The sequence below is a fragment of the Amphiprion ocellaris genome, chromosome 23 (assembly GCF_022539595.1).
Source record: "Amphiprion ocellaris isolate individual 3 ecotype Okinawa chromosome 23, ASM2253959v1, whole genome shotgun sequence".
NCBI lineage: Eukaryota > Metazoa > Chordata > Actinopteri > Pomacentridae > Amphiprion > Amphiprion ocellaris.
In genome coordinates, this window is record NC_072788.1 from 22835481 (window position 1) to 22859990 (window position 24510).

Below are 24510 nucleotides of genomic sequence, written 5' to 3' on the forward strand. Positions count from 1 at the left end.
AAAAAGGAGGCGAGAGTCGGCGGTGTGGAGGGGGTTGGGGGTTAAAACAGAGCTGTAGCTGGCACCGCTCCGGTTAAGATTTAAATCAGCATCAAACATCACCGTTCTTCTGCCGTTTCGGTGACATCAGACACAACAAGGCTCGGTTTTCCTGCAGCTGAGTGCAGTCATTTTTCTCTCTTTTTATTTTTTATTTAGCGTTTTGTTCCGCTCTTCTTTCGCCGATGCCTTTTGTTAGCTGACATTTGGCGCTCCACCAAGCCGAGAGCTTCCCGGGCCCGCAGAGCAAAACCAGACTAATCCTGACTCGGAATAAAACATTAGCTCAGTTTCACTGTGTTGGATCGCGTTCCTGTTTTCATAGCTGCGTGCGTACCGACTGTCAATCAGTTTACAATCCTAACACGGACTGCAAACTGTTTGTTGTCAACTGCAGAAAACGTGCAGTTTTCCTGATCCAGACAAAACGGAATCAGATGAATCATCAGGCATCAAAAGAGCTTCAATCCTGTGTTGGTTTTTGAGATATTCCAGCTTCTGTTCGGTAAAATCCACCAAACTAACATCAGAGAGGATCAAAACAAAGCAAGCTTTCATTGATAGACTATGTTTTTATTCATATGGCTTGTTTATTTATGTAAAATATATTCTAAATATGTATTGTTCTCTAAATAACATGTATTTTTTACTAGTTCAAAATCTGGATTATCATTTTTTAAAATCAGAATTTACTTGATGAAGGTTAGTAGTTTCAAAATCTAGTTTGAAATCTGGATTTTCTTTTTTTATTAGAATTTACTTGATAAAGGCTAGTTGTTTCAAAATCTAGTTTAAAATGTGGATTTTTTGTTTTAAAACAAAACTTACTTGATTAAAGTTACTTGTTTAAAAATCTAGTTTAGAATCTGTATTATAATTTTTTTTTAAATCGCAGTTTACTTGATAAAGGTTAGTTGTTTAAAAATCTAGTTTAAAATCTGGATTATTATTTTTTTAAATCAAAACTTACTTGATAAAGGTTCCTAGTTTAAAAATGTAGTTTAAAATCTAGATTATAATTTTTTTTAAACCAAACCTTGCTTGATAGAAGTGTTTCCATCTTCTGTTATGTGTATTTTTCAAAGTTTTTTCAAAGTTTTCTCTGGCATTAACTTTTTCTGTGACTCTTCCAAATCAAATATGTATAAAAATAGGTCATGGAAACACAGTGACGTCAGATTTATGTCGGATTCGGCAAGAATTTTTTAGAGGATGCCTGTGCTACGAACTGCATTTGTTGGGTGTACCATGACCAACTCTTGCATGGTGCATTATGGGAAGTGTATTTGTTTGGAGACTGGCTAGCGCTAAGTCAGATATCAGGATATCTCGAGTTGTGCTGCATTGATTTTGACAGGTTTACCTTTCTATTTTTACACTTGTCTTATTTGAGTCCCTCAGATTTATCAAGTACAATGCAATATTTAGTGGAGAACCCCCTGAAAGGTGGAGCATATTTGCTCTGTCCTGCATGTTAGCATAAACACACTAATGCATTTTGTTTAGTTCCAGGACTGGATTTTTTTTCAGCTAGCAGTCGTAGGAAACAAACTGGATTAAAATCACATACTTCACTTTAGTTGAGCAGCAGTGAATGATCAGTTGTAGTGACAGAGTTTGGGACAACACACTTGATTGTAACCCAGTTAAATATTGCAACTTCAATTTAAATCACATTAAATATTCCAATCTGAGTTGTTATTGTGAAGCCCGAGGCAAAGCCGCACCAGATTCAACTGGATGCTCTGCAAATGAAGGAAGTTCAAACCAAAAACTAGCAAAATCCTGTTAGTGAAGACCAAGCATTCCACGCAAAAGTATTTGCCCCTGTACAGAAATTTAATATTTTTGCATATTTGTCACACCTGCATTTTGTATTTTGGGTTATCTCTGTCTAATATTCAATAAATAGAAATGTTAGTTTGACAATCTAGAACATTTACGTGTGAGAAATATGCAAAAATAGAAGCTTTCTGTAGGTAAATACTTTTTAACAGCACTGTATGTACTGAAAAATACAAAATCTGTAGACAACTGATACACAACATGGCACATTCTAAATTTGATGTTCTTGTGTTTTTTTCCTTTTATAAAAGCTAAATTAACTAATATTACATATACTGTTTCATTATTTCAGTGTGTCGTCTGTCAAAGTGGCACAAACGAGTTAGCTTGTGCCAAACAATAGACGCCTCAACACACACATTCCATTATGAAGCTTTGCACGGCCGCCTGTAATTCAGTTACATTAGAAAGTGCCCTATTAACCCTCTTTTAATTATACTTTCTCCTTGCAGCGTTATTCTTAGCGTCCGTAAGCTTCAGTCACACATGAGCTGCTACGCTTGTGCTAATTAGCATGCATGTTTTACACAATATCGTATCAGAACATGAGAGGCAGCACACAGGATATGTATGTAATAAATCACATATACCTGTAAACTCGCTTTGTGTAGGTATTTTATTGGAATGTACCATGTTAGACTAATAGGAGGAGTTTGTAGGTATGGTACAGACAGTATTTTTAGACTCGTGTTATGCTTTTATAAGAAAAAGTGACCATCAGTTAGGCCGAGGCATGATGTTGCTTCACATTTAATATGCTTTAAGTATCGCTGCATGTCTTTTCGAGGCGTCATGGCAGTTAACATGGTCGCACTGTGATGTTAAAATCATCTTATTTGGTTATTTTTTACACAAACTATAGTGAAGCGCACTTGTTTTGTAATGTTTATGTAAAATTAGGAGGGATTTTCCTGGCCCAAAATGGGAATTGGGGGGCTGATCATGCACGACAGGACAACAAAAATATGTATTATGCTTGAGTAAACCAAAACTTAATGAACAAAATTGGTTAAAAACCCACTTTTGAATAAAATCTAATCTTCAGAAGTTTTGTTGCAGGTGATTTTCCTTTGGTGCAGATCAAAAAAGTCCTTGGATGGTGCCAAAAATAGATTAATAATACTTAGATTGCATTTATTTTTGCATGCATCTTACTGGATTAAGATGTGTTTATGCAATATTTATGTAGTTAATCATAGCTCTTGAAATATTGCAGCTTTTTTCATTTTTATTTTTACTTTCAGCAACATTAGTGGGATTTTTTTCCAGTCTACCATTGAGTACCAGCTACCATGTAAATGTAGAGTACTACTTAAATATACAGTGTGTCTTCTTAACATTAACATTCAAAACTCAGTTGTGATAGCATTGTGCAGCACCTGCTAGCTCTCGCATTAGTGGGACTCCAGCTCTTCTTGCGGTCTATGATCTAATTATGTCATTAAATAGAATCTGTGCTTGTCATTTCCATTAGTTACAGTACAAAGCTAATTAGCTGTGATTATACAGGCCGTTCCTATGGAGTGGAAGGGGAGGGGGGATGGTGTGGTGGGGGGCCAGGTTGCTAACCTTCCTCAGAACAGACCGAGGAAGGCTTAGCTTGGTGTAGCGCAGCAGGAGAGGTGTGTGTGTGGTTAAGTCTGCATGACCGAGCAGACGGAGCAGTAATAGCATTAGCTGATGCTTTCCTGATGGCCTGCAGGAATGAAAAGTTTGGTTAAGGACATCAATTAATGCTGTGTCCTCTTAATCCGTGTTCCTGTACATAGCAATGCATGCAAAATAATCTACCTACTGCTAAATTAAAGGTGCAGAATACACTATAATAAAATAAAAACTGAAAAACAAACAATCGCTGGGTTTCTGTGCAGAGTCTATTGGAAGTGCGCTAGTTGACTCCCTGCTGAGATGTTTGGGTGCAGCCTGGAGGGGGATGTTTGGTCCAAGATCTCAGCTCGTCCTTACAAACAGGCTCCAGCCAGCTTTGGATCAGAGGGATAGAGTCTTATCTGATTACAGCTGTAATTACACCCACAGCCATCTAAACATCATGAGGAGGACGTGATGAATCTAAATGTAAATACACAAGAAAGAGACGTGTGATGAAAAGCCATGACCTCTCTTTTTTGTCATTTAGTAAACAACAAGAACACAAGGAATGAAATTTCATTGCAATTTGCTGTGCACAGATTTAGGATATAAAAAGTAAGTGCTGATTATAAAAGTATGTCAAAATATACAGCAGCAAACAAAGGAATAAGGTGCAAGTAGTGCAAAATAGTAAAATTTGGTGCAGGTTGGTGCTTGTACAGGGTAGTTAGACAGTACTTCCTGTTTCATGACAAAGTTCAGGGGGTTGCCATGGCCACACCCTTTGACTGTTGCGGATGATTTTGATAGCTTTTCATCATTAAAGCCTGTTGTATAAACTGTCCAAATTTAAGGTCTTTTGAAGTTAACCCCTATGAGGAGTTAAACACTGAAAATGAGCGAAAACACCAAAAATCTCACGATTAATCCAAGATGGCAGGCTTCCTGTTGGGTTCAGGGTGTGGCGCCATGGGGGTTTTTGTGCGCCCTGACGTGTTACATATAGTTACAAAAATTCAGAAATGTAGGAGAAACATCCTGCGAGGGCTAATTGTTACATACATTTTCTTTTGTTTGACTTTTTGAGCGTTCCTAATCTGTCAAAAAGCACTTCCTGTTTCAACAGTGCTGTATGAAATCACAGACTTTCCACCATGAGTCACCATCTATGTGTTCAGGATTATAAATGTTAGCTTGCAGATGGAAACTAGCTTAAAGCTAACTCTGGTGCAATACATAGAATGGCAACATTTATGTTTAATATTGTACATGGTCCCTTTTAAAGTAAACTGATCAATAATGATAATAATAATGTCATCACATTTGAGGTGAGTAAGAGCAACCGGCTAACAATAGTCCATTAAAGTGTAAAATGTGTCATTTCCTGTTTATCTTGGGGATTGGCTTTGTGTTCCTACCACTCTTTACATAAATGTAAATGTTCATCGGTTTATGGTGAAACATGAAAATCACGCAACCATCATTCATCATCAAGAGGCATCTTATTAGTTTTGCGTTGTGTTTTTTGTGTGGAGTAAGAAGAAGTGCCAGCATCACATTTGGACAGAGCTATTTGTTCTGGGTTTTATGCTAAGCTAAGCTAATTATCGTCTGGTTATAGCTTCATATTTAAAGGTGAATATTTTCTCATCGAACTCCCTGCATTAGTGTGAATAAATCATCATTCATAGAAACAAAGAACAGAAACTAGTTCATAGTAGTTTGTCTCACTCGTTGCTTTTGTTAATTTAGTTGATAAAGTTTGAACTATTGTTGCTCATGGATACATAAACTTGAATATGATTTGATGTTGAATACGTTATGAAAGCTCTTTATCTCTTGACTTCATTCTGCTGCAGCTTTTCTCTGAGATCGTCTCTGAAATTTTGACTTCCCAAACTGAAGCTATTTCAGTGCTTCCCCCTTGAACTCCTGTATTGTAGAAGTGCAGGTGTCAGAGTGTAGTGAATCCTCCGGAGACCTACTTATATAAAAAGTTTCTCCTCTAAGTTTTCACAGGGATGTCCGTCCTCCTTCTATCTCCCTCCTTCCTTTTCCCTCTTCCTCTGCCGTCTCGCCCTGTCCCCTTCTCATCATGTCGCTTTTCGTACTATTTTCGGCGTCGCCACGAGTTCCACTTTTGAGCAGCGGAGCGAGCTCCTAGGCGCGTTGCCATGGCAACGTTCCCATGGCTCCCCGACACACTTTTGCTCCTCTTTTCCTTCCTTCTCCTCCTCTTTCTCATCTTGTTAACTTTCTCCTTCAGTCTGTTTCCTCCGGACCCCCCCCCAAAAAAAAAGTTTTAGGATTGCATAATCCAAACCCTCTTCAAGAAGTCGGCAACATTGTGGTTACTTTGTGTGCTGTTTTTTGTTTATTTTTCAGTCTTTGAGAATTAACGTCTGAGCTTTAAAGTGTCCTTAGAGTCAAAGTGTTGAAATTCAGTGTCATGATGCTGACACTCAAGGTTAAGAGATTCAGATCATGGAAATGTCCATCTGAGAAACTAAGCTTGTATCTTTTCTCCTTCATCCTGCTGTATTTGTCAGTTTGATTTCATGTCAGTAAAAGAAAGGTATCCTGTACATGTTTGACCACTAGTAGGGCTAAATAACTTATGCGCAGATGAGGATTATACAGGGTGTCCCTAAAGTCTGGACACATGGGAAATCTCATTTACTATAATTTTTTTGCCTCCACAGTTTAAATATGGATTTGTTGAAAGAAGAAAGAGTTGAACTGGTGCTTCTCAGTGGACGTGAAGGATGGACATGTGGAAAGATAGCAGATGAAATCAATGTTTCAACAAAGCCAAAAGATAGTTAATGAGATTTTCTATGTGTCCAGACTTTAGGGATACCCTGTAGAATCCTTTTGTACACAGTGTTGGCTTCAAGTTCTTCCAGGAAAAGTGTTTTGTGAGGAAGGAAACTCATTTATGAGGCCTCAGTGATACACATGCATTCTGGTGTGAAACAGAGAAACAGTAATTATAGAAATACTGACTTTGTTTATTATTGTATTATTTGTTATTATTGTTTTGTTTTGTTTTTACACAACCCTCCACAGGCTAACTGTAATCCAGGGTTCTAATTTTGCTTGGTCTGACCACTGTAGTCCAACAAACCTGATGGAGACTTTGGATTTAAGTGCAATTTAAGTACATTTTCTGCATGTTGCTATTTCCAAAATTCCTGCAAACTGTACATGTGCAGTAAGGGAACCTTGCTTGGTAACTTCACTGAGTTGGCCGTTATTTTGTGCAAATGTTCCACCAAAGCAATTCTTCCTGGCACTATGTTGCAGTGACACAATTGTTGCATCTTGGGCTTAGCATTGATAAAGATGATTATGATTGGTTTCCAAAAATGCAAACATAACGAGGTGCAGTCAGACCATTCTCCAGGTCTGATTATGTGGGAGCTTCTACAGAAAGACGAGCATGTTTATGGGTTTGTTTTGACTAGAAATGATTATTCAGTTTGTGTGAAAGTGTCAAAAAACTCACTGGTTTCTGCTTCTCAAATGTGAGTATTTACTCGTTCTTTGTCTTAAGCACATTTCACACATGCACTGCAGCCTTAAACTGCATGTGACAATGAAAATCTCTTTTATGTAGACTTCACCCTGCAAGCTCCCTAGTACAGGGTCTGTGTAATGTCTGATTGAATTCATGTGTGACCAGAGCAGGTAATAGTCTGGAGAATTAATTTTTTACAAACCAGAGAATTTCTGACACTGATAGTCAACTGTCTTCTGCTCCATGTGTGATAATGGCTCAGTTATCTTTGGATTTTGGACGTTAGTCAGACATAAAACAAGCACTTTGTAAATGAAGACTCTGGGCTTGGCATTTTGTATTACTTTCTGTCATTTCTTCGACATAGAATTGATCGGATAATTTTGGAACATTTTGGCACTTTAATTGATGAATAATAATGAAGATAATCATTATTTACATCATGCGCTGTGACACTGTTGCTGCTCCGTTCTTGACATGTTTTGGAATCTGACTCTGGAACATTTTTATGCCTGGATCAAGCTTTATGATTCGAACCATTTCATTGACTTCTGATGGCTCCATTCAGGAAAGATTACTGTACTAAAAGGTCACTCAATTATAAAAATGAAGGTTTTTAATTTAATGTAATTTTCTGTATTTCCAGCACTTTTAGCCAAATATTGTAACTTTTCATCTATTAATATCTTTGTACGCAATTAGAGATCTTTGTAAGCATTTACAGATCTTTGTACACATTGATAAATCTTATTACATTTACAAATTTTAATACTTATGAGCAGATTTTTTTCTGTAAATGCATACAAAGATCAGTAAATACATACAAAGATCTGTTTTGTCTGTATTTCCAGCACTTGTAGCCAGATACTGAGACTTTTCATCTATTAATATCTTTGTACACATTTACAGATCTTTGTACACATGTACCAGTCCTTGTACACATTGATAAATCTCATTACATTTACAAATTTTAATACATCGTAGCAGATTTTTTCCATAAATGCGTACAAAGAGCCATAAATGTGTACAAAGATTCTTAAATGCCTACAAAGATCCATAAATGCGTGCAAAGGTTCATAAATGTGTACAAAGATCTATAAATGGCTACAAAGATCAGTAAATGTACACATTTACAGATCATTGTAGGCATTTAAGAATCTTTGTACACATTTATGAATCTTTGCAGGCATTTACGGATCTTTGTAGGCATTCACGCATCTTTGTGCGCATTTAAGAATCTGTACACACTTACGAATCTTTGTACGCATTTACATATCTTTGAAGGCATTTACAGATCTTTATATGCATTTACAGATCTTTGTACCCTTTTAAGAATCTTTGTAGGCATTTACGGGTCTTAGCAGGCATTTACGAATCTTTGTACACATTTATGGATCTTTGTAGGCATTTACGGAAGTTTTTTTATTTGCAGGAAAATAAGCAACACAAGTATTTGTTTGGATCACTCTTAAATGCTTTGTCTTGTTTCCGTCAGTGGTGTAACTCCCCAGACCGATGTCTCTTCGCCCTGCAGCTGACCTGAATGCACTCGTGTGAAGAGACTAAGTGCCTGTGGGTCAAAATGCAGTCAGTGTGTGTGTGTGTGTGTGCGTGTGTGTCGGAGAGAGGCAGTATCCACATCATTTCACGCTTGTAAACCCACATCACAAGCCGAGACTAACTGGCCTCAAAATCTAGCACACACACACACACACACTCCCTGTTATCTTGCACTGAACACACACTCTCCTCGACTTGGGGAAAACCCACTTGATGTTGGACACTGGGGAGTCAGAGGAAGAGATACTCACTCTTCCTGATTTATTAATGAAACTAGGCAGAGATGGAGAGACGATGTGTAGAATATACAACACAGGAATGTGGGGGGGAAAAAAAGGACAACTGAAGAGGGACCCTCAAATAAGAGAGCAGCTATTGAGGTAGCAGAGGAGGATGAAGAGGAGTGTGTATGTATTATTAAACAGCCGGGGTGTTAGATTATTTACAACAGCTGGAGGAGGAGGTCGATATTGGCTCAAACACACTGAGGCTTCTGGATCACACTCCTGAAGACAAGCTGGCACAATCTTAGGTGGTTTGTGTAACTGAATGTCAGAAGCTATTAGAGGGAGAAGGAGCCGGAGAGAGACATAAAGAGGACAAACTAGTCGCTTTTTATTAAAGTCGGCATGGACAAACATATTAAGCAGCACATGACACACATTTTCTTTCTGATGAGTGTGTAAATCGATTTAGCGCGTCTCGTATCGTTAAGATTCAGTTTCTATCAGTGGATTCTTGTGTTTTTGTTTATTTCCATTCATTCCTTCTCATCATGGAAAAAGCTAATTGCGCCGGCGATTGTGTTCATGGTGTGGGAGGCGGTGTGAGGATGGCTCATTTCCAAGAGCGTCGACCTGGGATGACACGTGCACTCACCACACACACACACACACACACACACACACACACACACACACACACACACACACACACACACACACACACACACAGACACACGTGCACGCTCGCACAAAACCGAGGCCCAAAAATAACAAGCGTGTCCCACATTGAGAGTTCACTCCGGACCGAGAGCTTCTTCTCACGTGTTTCACTCTGTCGGTAGCTTCTCTTTCTTTCTTTCTGGCTCTGTCTCATGACAATTTACCTCAACAAGCAGGTTCAAATGAAAGATTACTGCTCAATTTATGGTAATGTGACAGTCAGTGAATGCAAACTACAGATCCAGGGTTTCTGCAGGGCATTAAAAAGCATTAGTAGTCATTAAGTTGATTTTGCGAAAATGAAGACCTTAATTGGCATTAAAAATCATTAAATTTGATTCTCAGTGGCATTAAAAATTCTTTCTGCTGTTTTCAAGAAAAATATTAGATAATAATAATATAGAATTCTAGACTGCGATTCGTCAGATATGTGCATCTGCGTAAACATGCCGAAGCATTGTGATAATTGTTCCGGCCGGTCGGGTACAATTGCTGAAAACTGGATGTTGGGAAAGTGGCCGGCAAACTGGACCAGGTGGAGGAGAGCTGGGAAATGGGGAAATGCAAATTCCAGCAAAAATGGCTAGAAAACGTGGAATTCAGAGAATGACTACGACCCATGGGTGGTCAGGGGTGGTTTCCAGACTCAGAAATAGTGAAATGTAGGGACAGTTTTCATAGAAAAATCATCTTTTACAAAAAAACAAACCCATGTAATTTGTGGCATTAAAATTTTTACAGTATAGCATTACAATGGCATTAAAAAGCATTAAATTTGACTGGCAGACTTCTGCAGAAACCCTGAGATCTCCTCTACTCCTTTCTGCTGCTCTGGAACCCTCTTTTGTTGGATTATTTTTTTGTTTGTTTATGCAGGTTTCCACAACCCTCAGAGTGACTTGAAGTTTTTTCAATCGGTTCAGACAGTTCTATGGGGGTGTATTGTAACAAAAGTATTTGTAAATGTGTAAATAAAGACTGCTAATCTGTGTTAAATTTGTAAACTAAATAAGATTTGTCGATGCATACAAAGATCCGTAAATGTGTACAAAGATCTGTTTTGTCTGTATTTCCAGCACTTGTAGTCAAACACTTTTCATCTATGAATATCTTTGTACACATCTACAACTCTTTGTACGCATTTATGGATCTTCGTAGGCATTTATGGATATTTGTACACATTTATGGACCTTCGTACGCATTTATGGATCTTTGTAGATATTTACGGATATTTGTAGACATTTATGGATCTGTGTAGACATTTGCGGATCTTTGTAGGCATTTATAGATCTTTGTAGACATTTACGGATCTTTGTAGGCATTTATAGATCTTTGTAGGCATTTATAGATCTTTGTAGGCATTTACAGATCTTTGTAGGCATTTATAGATCTTTGTAGGCATTTACAGATCTTTGTAGGCATTTACGGATCTTTGTAGGCATTTACAGATCTTTGTAGGCATTTACGGATCTTTGTAGGCATTTATAGATCTTTGTAGGCATTTACGGATCTTTGTAGGCATTTATAGATCTTTGTAGGCATTTATAGATCTTTGTAGGCATTTACAGATCTTTGTAGGCATTTATAGATCTTTATAGGCATTTACAGATCTTTGTAGGCATTTACGGATCTTTGTAGGCATTTACAGATCTTTGTAGGCATTTATAGATCTTGTTACATTAACAAATATAACACAGTTCACATATCCGGTCAGAAGCTGCTCAATTAATTCCCAAAGTCGCAGATTCAACCTGAAAACTTCTGCCAGAACACAAGATTTAACCATAGCTGTACCGCGACTTCACCTTTTGGTTTGCAAACTACCATTTTGAAGCCTTGAGTTCGGATTTTGGTTGTCGCCATCTTGCTCTTTTGAAATCAGAATTTTAAGTGTCAAAAAATGTTCAAAAATCCAGTGATGATCTTACCAAACCCCAGGTCGCATCCCGGCCAGGACCCGCCTGGGATCTTTCTGCATGGAGCTTACATGTTCTCCATGTACATGCATTGGTTCTCTTCAGGTACTCCAGCTTCCTCCCACAGTCCAAAAACATGCTGAGGTTAATTGGTGATTCTAAATTGTCCGTAGGTGTGAATGTGAGAGTGATTGTTTGTCTCTATATGTAGCCCTGTGATAGACTGGTGACCTGTCCAGGTGTCCCCTGCCTTCACCCTAAGTCAGCTGGGAAAGACTCCAGGACCCCAAGACCCTAATGAGGATTAAGCGGTGTATAGATAATGGATGGATGGATGGATCTTACTAAAGGACACTATGCATACCAGTGCGATAGCAACCTGTCAATCACAAGGTAGCTAAGACCTGAAACATATCTGAGATATGAAGTGAAGGCTGATAAAACAAAAGAGTGATGTGAAAAGGGCTTAAAAAAAACTTCCATTTTGCTCCAGAGAAAGTGTTATTACCATAATTTTGATAATAATAGCAGTGTTTCCTCTAGGACTTTTTCCCTCTCTTTCTCCCTCTCAGTCTCTTGTGGTTTCTCTGGCCACAGTTGCGGCTTGTTAGCACCATTTAGAAAATTCTTTCCGGCTCATTTGGCTTTTGGCTCATCGCAGCCGCATTGACATTAAGTAGTGTGATGAGTGACTGCGCCCCGTGGCGGACATGACACTTCCGTTTCAATCAGGACTTGCAGTCGAACACCGTTTCTCCTTATCTGCTAGTGTTGTTATTTTCCTTCGGGGGATTCAAATACAGCAGCATGTGAGCTAATGTCAGGATGAACCCAGTGACGGGGTGTCGGATCGTATCTAGGGTGTGATGTTGTTGATAAGTGATAGAGGACTGACTGTTTAAAGGAAAGCACAACGTCTGACCGTATTTTCTTCCTCAGGTGTAGACCAACATGCCGTTGGTGAAGAGGAACATCGAGCCCCGGCATTTGTGCCGCGGAGCGCTGCCAGACGGGGTGACCAGTGAGCTGGAGTGTGTCACCAACAGCACACTGGCAGCCATCATCAAACAGCTGGGCAGTCTGAGTGAGTACGCTAAAGAATAAATGCATCTGGACGGGGTTTTATTCAGATAATCTAGCATTAGCATTGTAGCACAAGATTTTAGCCAGTTGCTATCATATGAGACATTTTAGATTTAGTGTTAGACAGTAAAGCTGATGTCACAGTAAATGTTTAATTTCAGTTTTTTGGTAGTTATTGATAACCTTTATTGAACTATTTTCATTACAGACTGGCATAAAAAAGTTTAATTTTGAATAATTGCACCTTATTTTGAGCTTAATTTATCAAGGTACATCGATAATAATTTGAATGGTAACAAAGTAATGAAAAACACAAAAACCAATGCATTGTTGGACGGGTTTTTATTCAGATATTCTAGCATTAGCATTGTAGCACAGGATTTTAGCCGATTGCTAACTTATGAGACATTTTAGATGACTAAAGACCAGTTTATAAAGTTAGATTCAAAGCTGGACAATAAACATTTAACTTTTAATGAACAATTTTCACTGCAAACTGGCATAAAAATGGTTAATTTTGAAAACCACCACCTTATTATGAGCTTAATTCATCAATAATAATTTGAATGCTCACATATACAAATATTTACGCACATATAAAAATATATAAGGATAGAGAAATTGCCTCAGCTTGATACACAATTTATTAAAAAAAGCAGGTAAAACCGGCTTTGTGCTAAAGTTAACTTTATGGAGGTTTCAAATGAAACTGTCAAACATTCTATTCAATTCTGTTTTCTTATGGCTTTTGATGAGACCTTGTTAGTCGAGTCTAAAGTCTTGCTAGTCTTATTTAACATGTTAGACAGGGACTCACAAGCTGAAAAATAACACTTTAAGTCATAATTTGTGGTTTGCTGATAATGTTATGGAGAAAGTTGTTGGAAATTCTGTTTTTTTTCTTGTATTTATGCATTTTTCGCTGAGTTTTCACAGTAAAAAAAAATGTTATTGCTAAATTATTCATTGAAGGTAGCCAATTGATTGGAGTCAGTTGATTGGTCGAGTTTTTTTTTAGTTTAGTAAAGACTGTTTAACTGGTTTTTATAACAAAGTAATCAAGAAAAAAAAGATTTTCACACAAACTTAGATGTACGTCTGGCTATTAGTTATTTGAAAGCTGTGACCAACCGACCATGACTAAATATATACATTTGTACTCAGTCACACAGCTGCAGAGCATTATAAAAACAAGCTTCAGGGTGACAGATTAAAGGAATAAACAACATTCACTGTCTTAATGAAGCTGCCAGAGCAACTTTAATTCATTTAATTATGGAAATGTTACATCATAGAACCACAATAACTCAGACAAATGGGTCTAAACCATAACCAGTTTAAGGGTTAAAAGTTCATGTTTTTCTTTAATTTATCACCAGAATGTGTGTGACTGAACTCCACAGAAGGTAAAAAAAGGGACAGAAACTCTTACAAACACTTTACAGCTGGTTCTTTGTAGTAAAGCAGATCTTTGGTGTTAAAATTCCGTCACTTTGGGTCACATGTGCCACTCGTGAGCGATCACTTCCCAGCATGTCATCCTCGGTGTTTAGGTGCAGTCACACCCAAAACAAATCAATTCACAGCTGCAGGCCGTGTCAGTTCTTTGCTATTAAGTAAAGAGTTTGATGGAATTACTTTGTACGTTTGCAGTTTCTTGTCTTGAAATTTCTCACCAGCCATGAAAATATCCACAGCTGATGCATTTTTTGAGTTGAACCTATACCAGACGAAAGATCATTCGATGGAGATGTATGGGGGGGGGTCAAATTAAATTCAGCGACAGCTCTCTGTGAACAACTCTGCCTCTGCTCCATCTGTCATGTCGTGGGATGAGAGATGCAAACAGAAAGAAAGACGAGATGGAGAGACGTTCAGGTTATGTGACTGGTCATCAGATTGTGCATGTAATGTGGTTTGCATCTCAGTGAAGACGTTTAAATATCTATACATCTCTGTCAGACCTGCACACGTTCTCTCAAACGCAGAAAGGTCCTGTTACATATTCATTCTGACAGATGAACCTGTTTTATTGGGCTATTTGTGGACAGCCTTTAACTCTTTTATTGTTGCCCACATCAAACCCACCTGCTGCCGTAGAGAGCAATTTCTGCATTTATTTCAATATGCTAAAGCCATTATTTTGGACAAAAGTCTGGTTAATGGGTGCATGAAACTCTTTCACAGTCTAGTGCCAGGCCAGGCTGGTAAATGCACCTTCAGTTTCGCATATTTCATGAAAAATGTCTTGTCAAGGCCAACGACGAATCTCCATGCCAACGGGAACAGCTGTAGGCACTATGTTGTTATAATCTTCACGATAGTTAATGACTGAAATCCTTGAATTAATTTGGGCAACAGCATGTAGACTGAATATAGAAGATGGACGTATCTTCAAGATGTGAAAAATAAACCAGTGAGGAAGTGCTTTCACCAGCCAGCAGGGGGTGACTCCTCTGGTTGCTATATAAGTCTCATTTTAATTAGGTCTATAAGAAAATTAGCCTACTTGTTGCTTGATTTGTTGCTTCAGTTAATGTTTTCCTACTTCGTGCATGGGCTCAGACTCTACTTTCAAGACTTTATGAGTACAGCATGAGGTTAAGTTTGGAAATTATTTAGAGTAAAATGGAGTAAAAAGCAGGGTTTGTTTTCGGGAGGGTTTACTTTGTGGTTGTTATGCCACTATGGTATTACTGTGCATAGTGTCCCATAATTCTGCTATCAGATCTTGCTTGTTACGCCTGTTTTTTAGACCAAAATTGTGATGGGCAAAATCTGAGCTCGTGGCCATTTTATTTTATTTGTTGTTTTGATGCACTTTATTTTATCTGATGATCCCCTGTTTTAACAGTTTAAAACCTTTAGCATTATTGTTTTTGTTTTTATCCTTGTTTTATTTTGGTTGTAAAGCACCTTGTGATTATATATCTGTGAAAGGTGCTATATAAATAAATTTTACTTACTTACCAAGCGGCAACTTCCAGGGCTAAAAAAATGAAGGCGATGGAGTTCCTCAGATGGTTAGTAGAGGCTGTCTTCAATAGTGAATCGCCATGTTAAAATGAGCAACTTTACAGCTGGAATAAAGGTGTTTACAGCCTGAAATGAATAGCAGTTTTGGTCTCTGTAGCTAATTTCGATGTTTGTGACAACAACTGGTGGACAGTGATGCCGCAAAATAAGAGTCAGGAGAATCTGTACATTTCCAGAGTATTCTAAAGAAAAGTACAGGAAAACCCATTCCTTGAAAAGAAAATAATACAAACTGAATGTGATGTTTTATAGGCAGAAAAGTGTTGACAATTCAGAGAAAACGTCCTTCTGTTTGTACACTTCAGCAATGTGAAAATGTGCCTCAGTTAGTACCTATTTAATTTGTATTGTTACATGTGAAGTTTATTTTTCAAGAGAGGAATATTTGGAGAGTCTGCTACAAGAATTGTGACTTGTGTGTGACGTTAATGCTAACATTTTATAGAAAATGTACAGATAAGTTGTGTTTTTATAAATAAAAAGACTAACAAACACATGAAAAATTAGCTATCTGGACCGTACACAGCTGTTTGATTAGCACTAAGGCTTAAAATAACTGTTAATTTTGGCTACTTTTGATGACAGCGCTCTGGACATCTTTGGATTATCTGGGAATAGGGTTCGTTGATCTTTATATACAGTCAGTGGTCATTAACCTGCAATCCTCTGCCAGACATTAGCTCATTTTCAGAAACAGTGGTTTTAGTTTCACTTTTCCCACCGATTCCTCTCCCCGTAAATATTTAATGCCGTGATGTGAAGCAGAGCGACGCAGCTGGCGAATGTGAAAGTGTGAATGTACTCCGGGTGAAGGAAATGAAAGTTTAATGTGGACCCTGACCACGTGTTTGTTCCTTGTCCAGGTCGCCACGCCGAGGACATTTTTGGAGAGCTGTTCAACGAGGCCAACAGCTTCTACCTGAGGATGAGTAGCCTGCAGGAGAGGGTGGACCAGCTGGCCGTGAAAGTCACCCAGCTTGACTCCACGGTGGAGGAAGGTGTGTTTTTCATCAAAGTATTTATTACTGTGACCAAGGGTTAGGGTTGAGTTATGTGACGATCAACTTTGGTTTGTCTGTCTGTTGTCTTTCTGTTAGCAACATTGCTCAAACACGGACTAATGGATTTGGAAAAATCAGCAAGAAAAAAAGCTCAGCGGCGGAATGTAAAGAAGTTAATTTCTACCTTTAGTACCACATTTAAATACTAATTCAAGGCTACCTTGTCCTTCTACTTTATTGCATCTCAATGACAAATAGTGTACTTTTTACTGCACTGTGGGGGTTTAGCTAGCAGTGAGCACCATGACAAAGACTTCAGTGGTGGTTAATGATGTCCAGCCACAGCTCATACAAGATGGGCTTGACCAGGGCAGCGTTTATATATCCCAGCTGCATTCTATTCTGTAATGAGATGATCATTGATTCATTATTACTCCAATGAAGAACGTGGTGGACTTATATGATGATGGGCATGAGTTTGTCTGTCTGTCTTTTAGCAACATTACTCAAAAACAGATAGACGGATTTGGATGAAATTTTCAGGGAAGGTCAGAAATGACACAAGGACCAAGTGGTTAGATTTTGGCAGTGATGCGGCTTATAGTCTGGATCCACGGATTTGTTAAAGATTTCTGTATTATTGTAAGATCGCAGCACGGCGTCACTGTAACTATGACAACAAGTGAACACTATGTCAGCTGCCTGCTGACGATCCCAACCTTTTTGGAGGAGACTGCTGTTGTTTTGGTTTGTTGTTTTTTTTTGCACCACGGAACAATTAAAATGAGCTTTTATCGCTGAATATGTTTTTACTTTTTCTTCTGTTTTAACGTCAAGTCTCTGCGTCTTTTCAAAGAAGCCTTCCAGAGCCCTTTGTTCTTTATTAATGTCAGCAGGGGAGGATGATCTCATCATTTTTCAAAATAAAAAACAAAACATTTCTGTCCTTTCTGTGCAACCTGGTGTCACAGGCCATATTAACCCTAACCCTACCACAGTATACCTGGTGAGACATGAAGATAAAGCATGTTAAATTCTGAATTGTTAAATTATTTAGATTTTTTTTTATTTATTTATTTTTTTTATGAAGACCAATACTCGGCAAACAAATCATTATGAAAGAACATAACTGGATGTCCTTGAGCTAATTACAATTGAAAAAGTTCAAATCAAAGAAAAAACTGAACTGAAAATCAAGAAAAATTTCTTCTGCAAGCAAAACATTATCAAGGTACATCCACATTGGCCAGTGTTGCTTTCAGCTGTTTCTGTATAACAGATTTCAGTAGAATATCTCTTTGTGTTATCTTTGATTTGTGCTTAAATTAAGGTTACACCGGTACCAAACGACCCACGGCCCTCTAGCTGTTGGGAACCGCTGCTTTAAAGGACATTTTTACGGACGATTTTTATGAGTATGTGGTCTTTGTTGTGTGTTTGTTGAGGTTGTTATGGAGCAGGGAGCATTTCTGTGTGTAGCTGGAAGTGAGTTTTAGGACATTTATGGAAAGTGAGGACACAGAGGTCAGTATAAAGCGGCTGTGTGATGAGCCTTGTCAACGACAGTCCTCACAAAGATAGAAAATGTGTGTCCCCATCTGCTCGGTGAACAACCTGTTCCACTTTCTCTGTTTGATGTCCGTCGTTTCTATCTCTGTATCCTGTTGGTGTTTGTGTGTCGGTGTATTTAGTGAACTCTCATGGACACGTGAGTCTCTAAAAGGCTTTTATGCTGTAGTTGTGTGTGTGTGTGTGTGTATGTGTTTGCGGTTGCGGTTGTTTGCACAGTGTGAGTCATTATCCCCATCATTAAGCTTTTCGCCGTCTCTGAAGGTCGATTCTCTTAATGCAGTAAGTGATAGGCTGTTTTTTCAAGATAATTTTTTGGCCTTTGTCCAGATGGTGCAGTGCAGATGGACAGGAAATGTGGGGGAAGAGAGTATCGGGGAATGACATGATGTCAAAGTCACACCGGCTAGGAATCAGCATGTGGTATACATGGGAGTGATACTAGAAAAGTATATAAAGCCATCATATTCTGCATTTTATTAGAATTGGTGCGAAGGATGCATATTTTAAACGGTGTTCTCAACTGTTATCAATTAGTCATTAGCGAGCGTCTATTGAGTACTTCAGATATTTTTAAATATATGTCATGCATTTCTGTTTTTTTCAAATCACAGGCACATAAATGTCAATTAATAACATCTGTAGTAGAGGTCGATCGATACATCGGCCGGCCGATATTTTGGGCTGATATATGGACTTTTTCCAATATCGGCCATCGGCCGATATTTACAAATAAAAAGCCGATTTGTGATCAGGCACCCATACGGGCAGCTGCCGTGACCGCTTTTCCCTTAGAAGGACCCCCGGCACTCAGAGAGCGGAGCATGAGCGGAGCGAGTGAGCCAGGCAACAAGCCTCGCTCCACACCTGCTTATTTGGTAAAAAAAAAAACAAGTAAGAGATTTGTTTCTTGGTAAGAGAGAAAATGCAGTGTATTTAATTTGTAATATATACTTTTAGTGTTTAAATTGCCTTTTGTAATCGATGTACTTTTAAAAAAAAAAAAGGATATCGGCCTTAAAAATCGGCTTCCACAATTGGCTTTAGATATCGGCCATCGGCTGAAAATTTTTTTAAAAAATCTGTATCGGCATCGGCCTTTGAAAATCCCATATCGGTCGACCTCTAATCTGCAGGGGGGTCTCCACTTGTGTCAGAATTCTGTTCCTACGGCGCGACGTAACTCGATTCTTGCCGAAAGTCAGAACTCACACATGTACATAAGTATGTCACTCACCTGCGCTAACACAGTGGTGAAGTCATAATCTGACTAGACAAGAGTCTGACTTACACTTGGGAGCCATAATAAAGGGCAAAAAATTTCCAAAAAAACAACACAAATGAAAGAAAGTGAATGTAACTCAATGCAATGTGGCTCACAACCGGCTAATGTAAACAAAGCTGTCTTCCTCGTATAGCGCCACATGACGACTTATTTGTCCGCTCTGCTCACCAACTAGTTCCTGCGCAAAATCTGTTTTAATGTTGCAAATGCCATATGTCAGAATGATAGAACAAGACTTTCTTAATAAAATTATGGGAGATGGCGACGTAACCACGAAAGGTTGAAGGTCGAGGATGTCGTAAACTGAAGACCTACTGTCTACATCAACCACAATTTTTAACAGACACTGTTTTGACAACCCCCGACTTATCTGAAGACATGAGCTCTTGACAGAAGTCATTCACTGCCACATAAGTCTTTGTCATGGTGCCTATTGTTAGCTAAACTCCTACAACATTCTCTGTTAACTAACACGGAACTGCCCACACTCCAAATAAAAAAATTAGCTTAGAAAATTTTAACATTCAAGTTAAAATCAAGCTGCAGCAACGTAAACTGTCAGTTTTAGAGGATTCAAATGGTTTATCCAGTGGCATTAATATTACTTGTTAGCTGAATTTTGTTGTGGAAGTTCAGCGAGGTCGAGGGAAGATGAGGAGTGACACATCAGAGACTCAGATGATTTAAGTTGTGAGTAATGTTTACTGACATCAGGAAAAGTGACACCGACAGAGCAGCGGTACATGCAAGCAATGCCTTTGGGTATCTTTGGGTGTATATTGTAGTTGGGAGATGGTCAGATATTTTAATTGCGTGCCACCAAAGGAAGCAAATAATTTCATCTGGGGCGTCCTCTACTGCCTTGCATTGTCAAAATATTAAAAAGGTTAAAAAAAAAATGATGTTTTAGGTTTGTTGCTGTGGTTTCATGTCAGTGTCTGTATCAATATATTTAAACAAGTCGTCGTTATTTTAGTGTTATTGCTGTTGAACTGATAGTCCAGTTGGTATTTGCAGGATTGTAGAGATCCGTACGGTGGCCCCAGAGGGTCAAACTGGTGCACTTTTTAATCTGTAGCCGTTCTTACTTTTTTGTTTCCTTGTTTTTCACCTTTTCTCTTTCACTTCCTCCTTTATCCTGTGCTTCTCTCCTCTTATCATTAGGGTCCGAGCACCGAATGGTGCGAAGATCCTATTGTAATGCAAGAAATTATTATTGTTGTTTGCTTTAGCTCTTTTTATTTCCTCGCTTCTTCTTTTTCTCTTTCCTGTCTCTCTCATTCTCTTCTTATTCCATTTTCTCGTTTTTGAAGTGATTCTCCTACTTTCTCCATTTCTTCCTTGTTTTGTTCCTTTTGTTCTTCACTTGCATCGTTCTATCCCAAATATTTCCCGTCTTTCTTGTTTCTTTATATCCCCTGTCTCCTTGTCTCTTTTATTTAATTTTATTCATGCAACGTCTTCACTTCTTTTCCTTCTTGTCTATCTCTTCATTCCACTCTTTCTTCCTGTTTTCTCTCTTCATTTCTTCCTCTCCGTCTCTTTATTCTGTCTCTCTTTTTGCTGATACTGCCGAGTCATTCTGCAGCACAGCGGCTTCAGACAGTTGGATTGAGCAGCACAGAAGGAGATGAAAAGGAAAAGCTCAGCAGTCTTCCGTCTTGTCCTTCTCCACCTCCTCCTCCCCATCGTCCACTCGCTATTTCATCTTTTCCTCTCCTCTTCCTCCTCCTACACACCGAACACTCGTCTGTCCTTCGTTTTCCTACCGAACGTTCACTCTCTCCTCTCTCACTCCCGCCTTCTTCCTCTTCACTCCGTTTCTTTATTCACCACCGACAGCATGGATTCATGTTGAATAGCAAACAGATAGGGAGGAAATAGGGAAAAGGGTGAGGCAGTGAAAGAGGAGGACAGAAAGAGAGAGGTAAGGATGAAAGAGAGGAGAAGAAATAAAAGAGAGGTTGATTTTTTTTATTTCTAGAACCTTTTTTCGATGTCATCTACAACAAAGATGGGAGGGAGAGACAAAAAGGAAAGAAGGAAGAAGGGAAGAGGTGACAGCAAAGGGGGAAAGAAAGGAAGACAAGAAAGAAACAAAGGGAAAAAGAAGGAAGGGGATGGATAAAGGAATGAAGAAAGGAGAGAAAGAAACAAGGAACGGAGGAGAGAAGGAAGGAAAAAAGAAGGAAAGAGAGAAGGAAGGAAAGGAGAAAGAAAGGAAAAAAGAAAGACAAAGGAAGGAAAGAAAGAAGGAAGGAAGACAAAAGAACAAACGAAAGAAGGAAGGAAGGATAGAAGGAAATAAAGAAAGAAGGAAGGAAAGATGGAAGGAAAAAAGGAAAGAAAGGAAAAAGAAAGAAGGCAAAAAGTAAAGACAAGGAAAGAAAGAAGGAAACCAGGAAGGACAGAAGGAATGAGAGAAGGAAGGAGAAAAGGAAGGAAAGAAGCTGAAAGAAAGAAAGAAAGAAAAATTGGAAAAGAAGGAAGGAAGGAAAGAAAGAATGAATCAAGGAAGGACAGAAGGAAGGAGAGAAAGAACAAAGGAAGGAGAGAAGGAAGGAAAGAAGCTGAAAGAAAGAATGAAAGAAAGAAAGAAAGAATGAAAAGGGAAAGAAGGAGAGAAGGAAGGAAAGAAGAAAGGAAAGAAAGAAAAAAGAAAGAGAGTTTGTATGAACAGTGTAAGACCGGAGAGGTAAAGAGATATCTGGTCAGGAAAAGAGAAAGAAAGAAGTTGAGTTTGCTAAAAGATAAAAAGAGCGAGAGAGAAGGGGAGCTGGAGGTCTCTTTGAAGACGTGTCTGAATGAAAGTTGCATTAGCTGCTAGTTGGGTGGATTATTCATTTGGCCGCGGGGACCGAAGCTTAGGAAGGAATGATCAAACAGAGAGCAGACAGGAGCACATCCTGAACCCACATCAAACCGCCAATCGCCCTCTGAAGGAAAAGTCTTAACCCAACACACGCTCGTCCTGTCTTTCACTTCCACAATCTGCAGTTTTACGCACAAATATCGCCACGGAGATTCCAGTAAATCACTGCTTGGGACATATGTCGTGGTTTAACGTTATTAAAAGTGTGTGAATGTGTGTGTTTTAGCCATCTGGTTGATCCTGGATAGCTCTGCGGCAGCGTCAAATCTCCTCGGGGGTTAAGGGATTGACATACATACAGTACATGTAGTGTTTTGTTCTCTAGCTGCTGCCGTCTCACACACACTAATAACACGACTGTTGTCATAGCTGCAGTGTGTTGTGTAATCTGATGCAATGAGCTCCAGGACTAATCTGTCCCTGCTGCCCTGTTATCACCATCTTGTGTGTACATGTATTTGTACATGGAAGCTGCGTGTTTTAATCGATATGCATGTGTGTTATTGTAGTAGAGTTTTCTCCAGTTCAAAATTTTTCTATAATTATCATGTTTAGACGGCAGAATTATAGCAAACCGTCGCTGAGTTCTCATAAGTGCGCTCCAGAAATTAGTTGCATAAATAAAATATATATAAAAAAAAAAAAAACAAGAAAAATAGTAACTAATAAATTAGTTACTTAAACCAGTTGCATTATTATCACTTAAGTGAATTTTGCTGTGGAAGTTCAATGAGATCGAGAGAGGATGAGGAGACACACTTGAGACTTAGGCTGTGAGTAAAGTTTACTGATATCAGGAGAAGTGACACCAACAGAGCAGCAGGACATGCAAGCAATGCCAGCATCAGTTCTGAGGATTCTCTCTGATCTTTGGGTATATATTATAATTGGGAGAAGGTCAGATATTTTAATTTTGTGCCACCAATGGAAGCAATTAATTTCATATGGGGCGTCCTCCACTGCCTTGCCTTGTCAGAATATTTAAGAAAAAGGTTTAGCAGAAATTAATTTATTGTAAGGCATCTAATGCCTCGTAGTGTTTCATCTCCTCTACTTCTGCCATCCCAGAATGCTTTTCAACAAAATCCATAAATGAGTCAGTGTCACTGAATGCCTGGGACCAACCAAAATGATCATTGAACTTCATAAAGTGTTTGTTGAGGTGAAGGAGGAAGCATTTCTATCGGCAACAGTACATCATAAACGTTTCATTTTAAAGTCAACTACGCAGAGTGATATATGTCATATACAAAAGCAGGATTCATCACATCACAACTAACCAGTCCTGGTCGATTTACAGAATATGAAGTGGAAACTAGAGATGTTTTTTTGGAATAAATTTGGCATGGAGTCTTCAATTGTTAAAAACAAAGCAGTTTTGTCCTCGATAATATGAAAAAAAAATCAACTGGAGCGTAGTCTTCCCACTGTGGTGCCCAACTATGTGATATATTAAAGAAATAATACAGAAAATAAACAAAAAAATCTGATTATTAAACCAATATTTGTTGATATTTCCAAGGTTAATAGAGTTCTGCCTGTTTTTTTTTTTTTCAGTGTACAGCAGATGCACCAGTAGTTGTAATATTTCAGGAGATGAATCTTGTGACATTTTGTTTATTGAACCTCGTTAAAGCAGTTAGAGGTGTTTCCTCATTTGTTCCAAATGTCCAACTGTTTACGTTCTTTCTTTTGTTCAACTCAAACACTAAATATCCCCAAATATGGCTTTTGAGTTGTTTTCTTTCCCCACAAGTTGCAGCAAACCTGTTACTTTACCTGCACTTGCTGATGCCATTCTGGAGAAATTACAATCTCTAGTTGGCCTGTGTAGATACGTCACATCTTTAGAATTATAGCATCGACATGATACCAGGTTCTCCAGAAATCCCTACAGGAAATCTGAAGTTTGAACTGCACATCAGTAGACTGTTAAAATTCTAAAAAATTGTTCATTCTTAGATTTGACATTTTTCCATTAGCAATGTCGTACAGAGTTCATTTTAGGAATTTCTAGCCAGATAATTGTATTTTTCATGGAAAAAACTGTTTCAGACAGTAGCTATTATTCACTGCAGAGTATTTTTATACATCTATGCACATATCTGGAGGGGATCTTTAAATTAACAATGGGTGTAATAAAACATGATTTTTAATATTTCATCTATCTGCAGTGACACAAGAAAGAAAATTCTATGAAAATGCATCATTTTAGGTCTTTACAGCCTGATTTCGGGATGCATGACAGTG

General features: G+C 38.5%; 1 protein-coding gene across 3 annotated transcripts in view; it reads left to right on the forward strand.

The window, feature by feature from the left end:
* Positions 1–24510, forward strand: part of zgc:109889 (uncharacterized protein LOC553542 homolog) — a 61416-nt gene that overhangs the window by 14893 nt on the left and 22013 nt on the right. For all 3 annotated transcript variants that reach the window (XM_055007686.1, XM_055007685.1, XM_055007687.1), the window contains exons 2-3: positions 12354–12498; positions 16397–16531. In XM_055007686.1, coding sequence (XP_054863661.1) covers positions 12366–12498; positions 16397–16531 — 268 coding nt within the window. In that variant the 5' untranslated portion in view covers positions 12354–12365. The remainder of the gene's footprint in view (positions 1–12353; positions 12499–16396; positions 16532–24510) is intronic.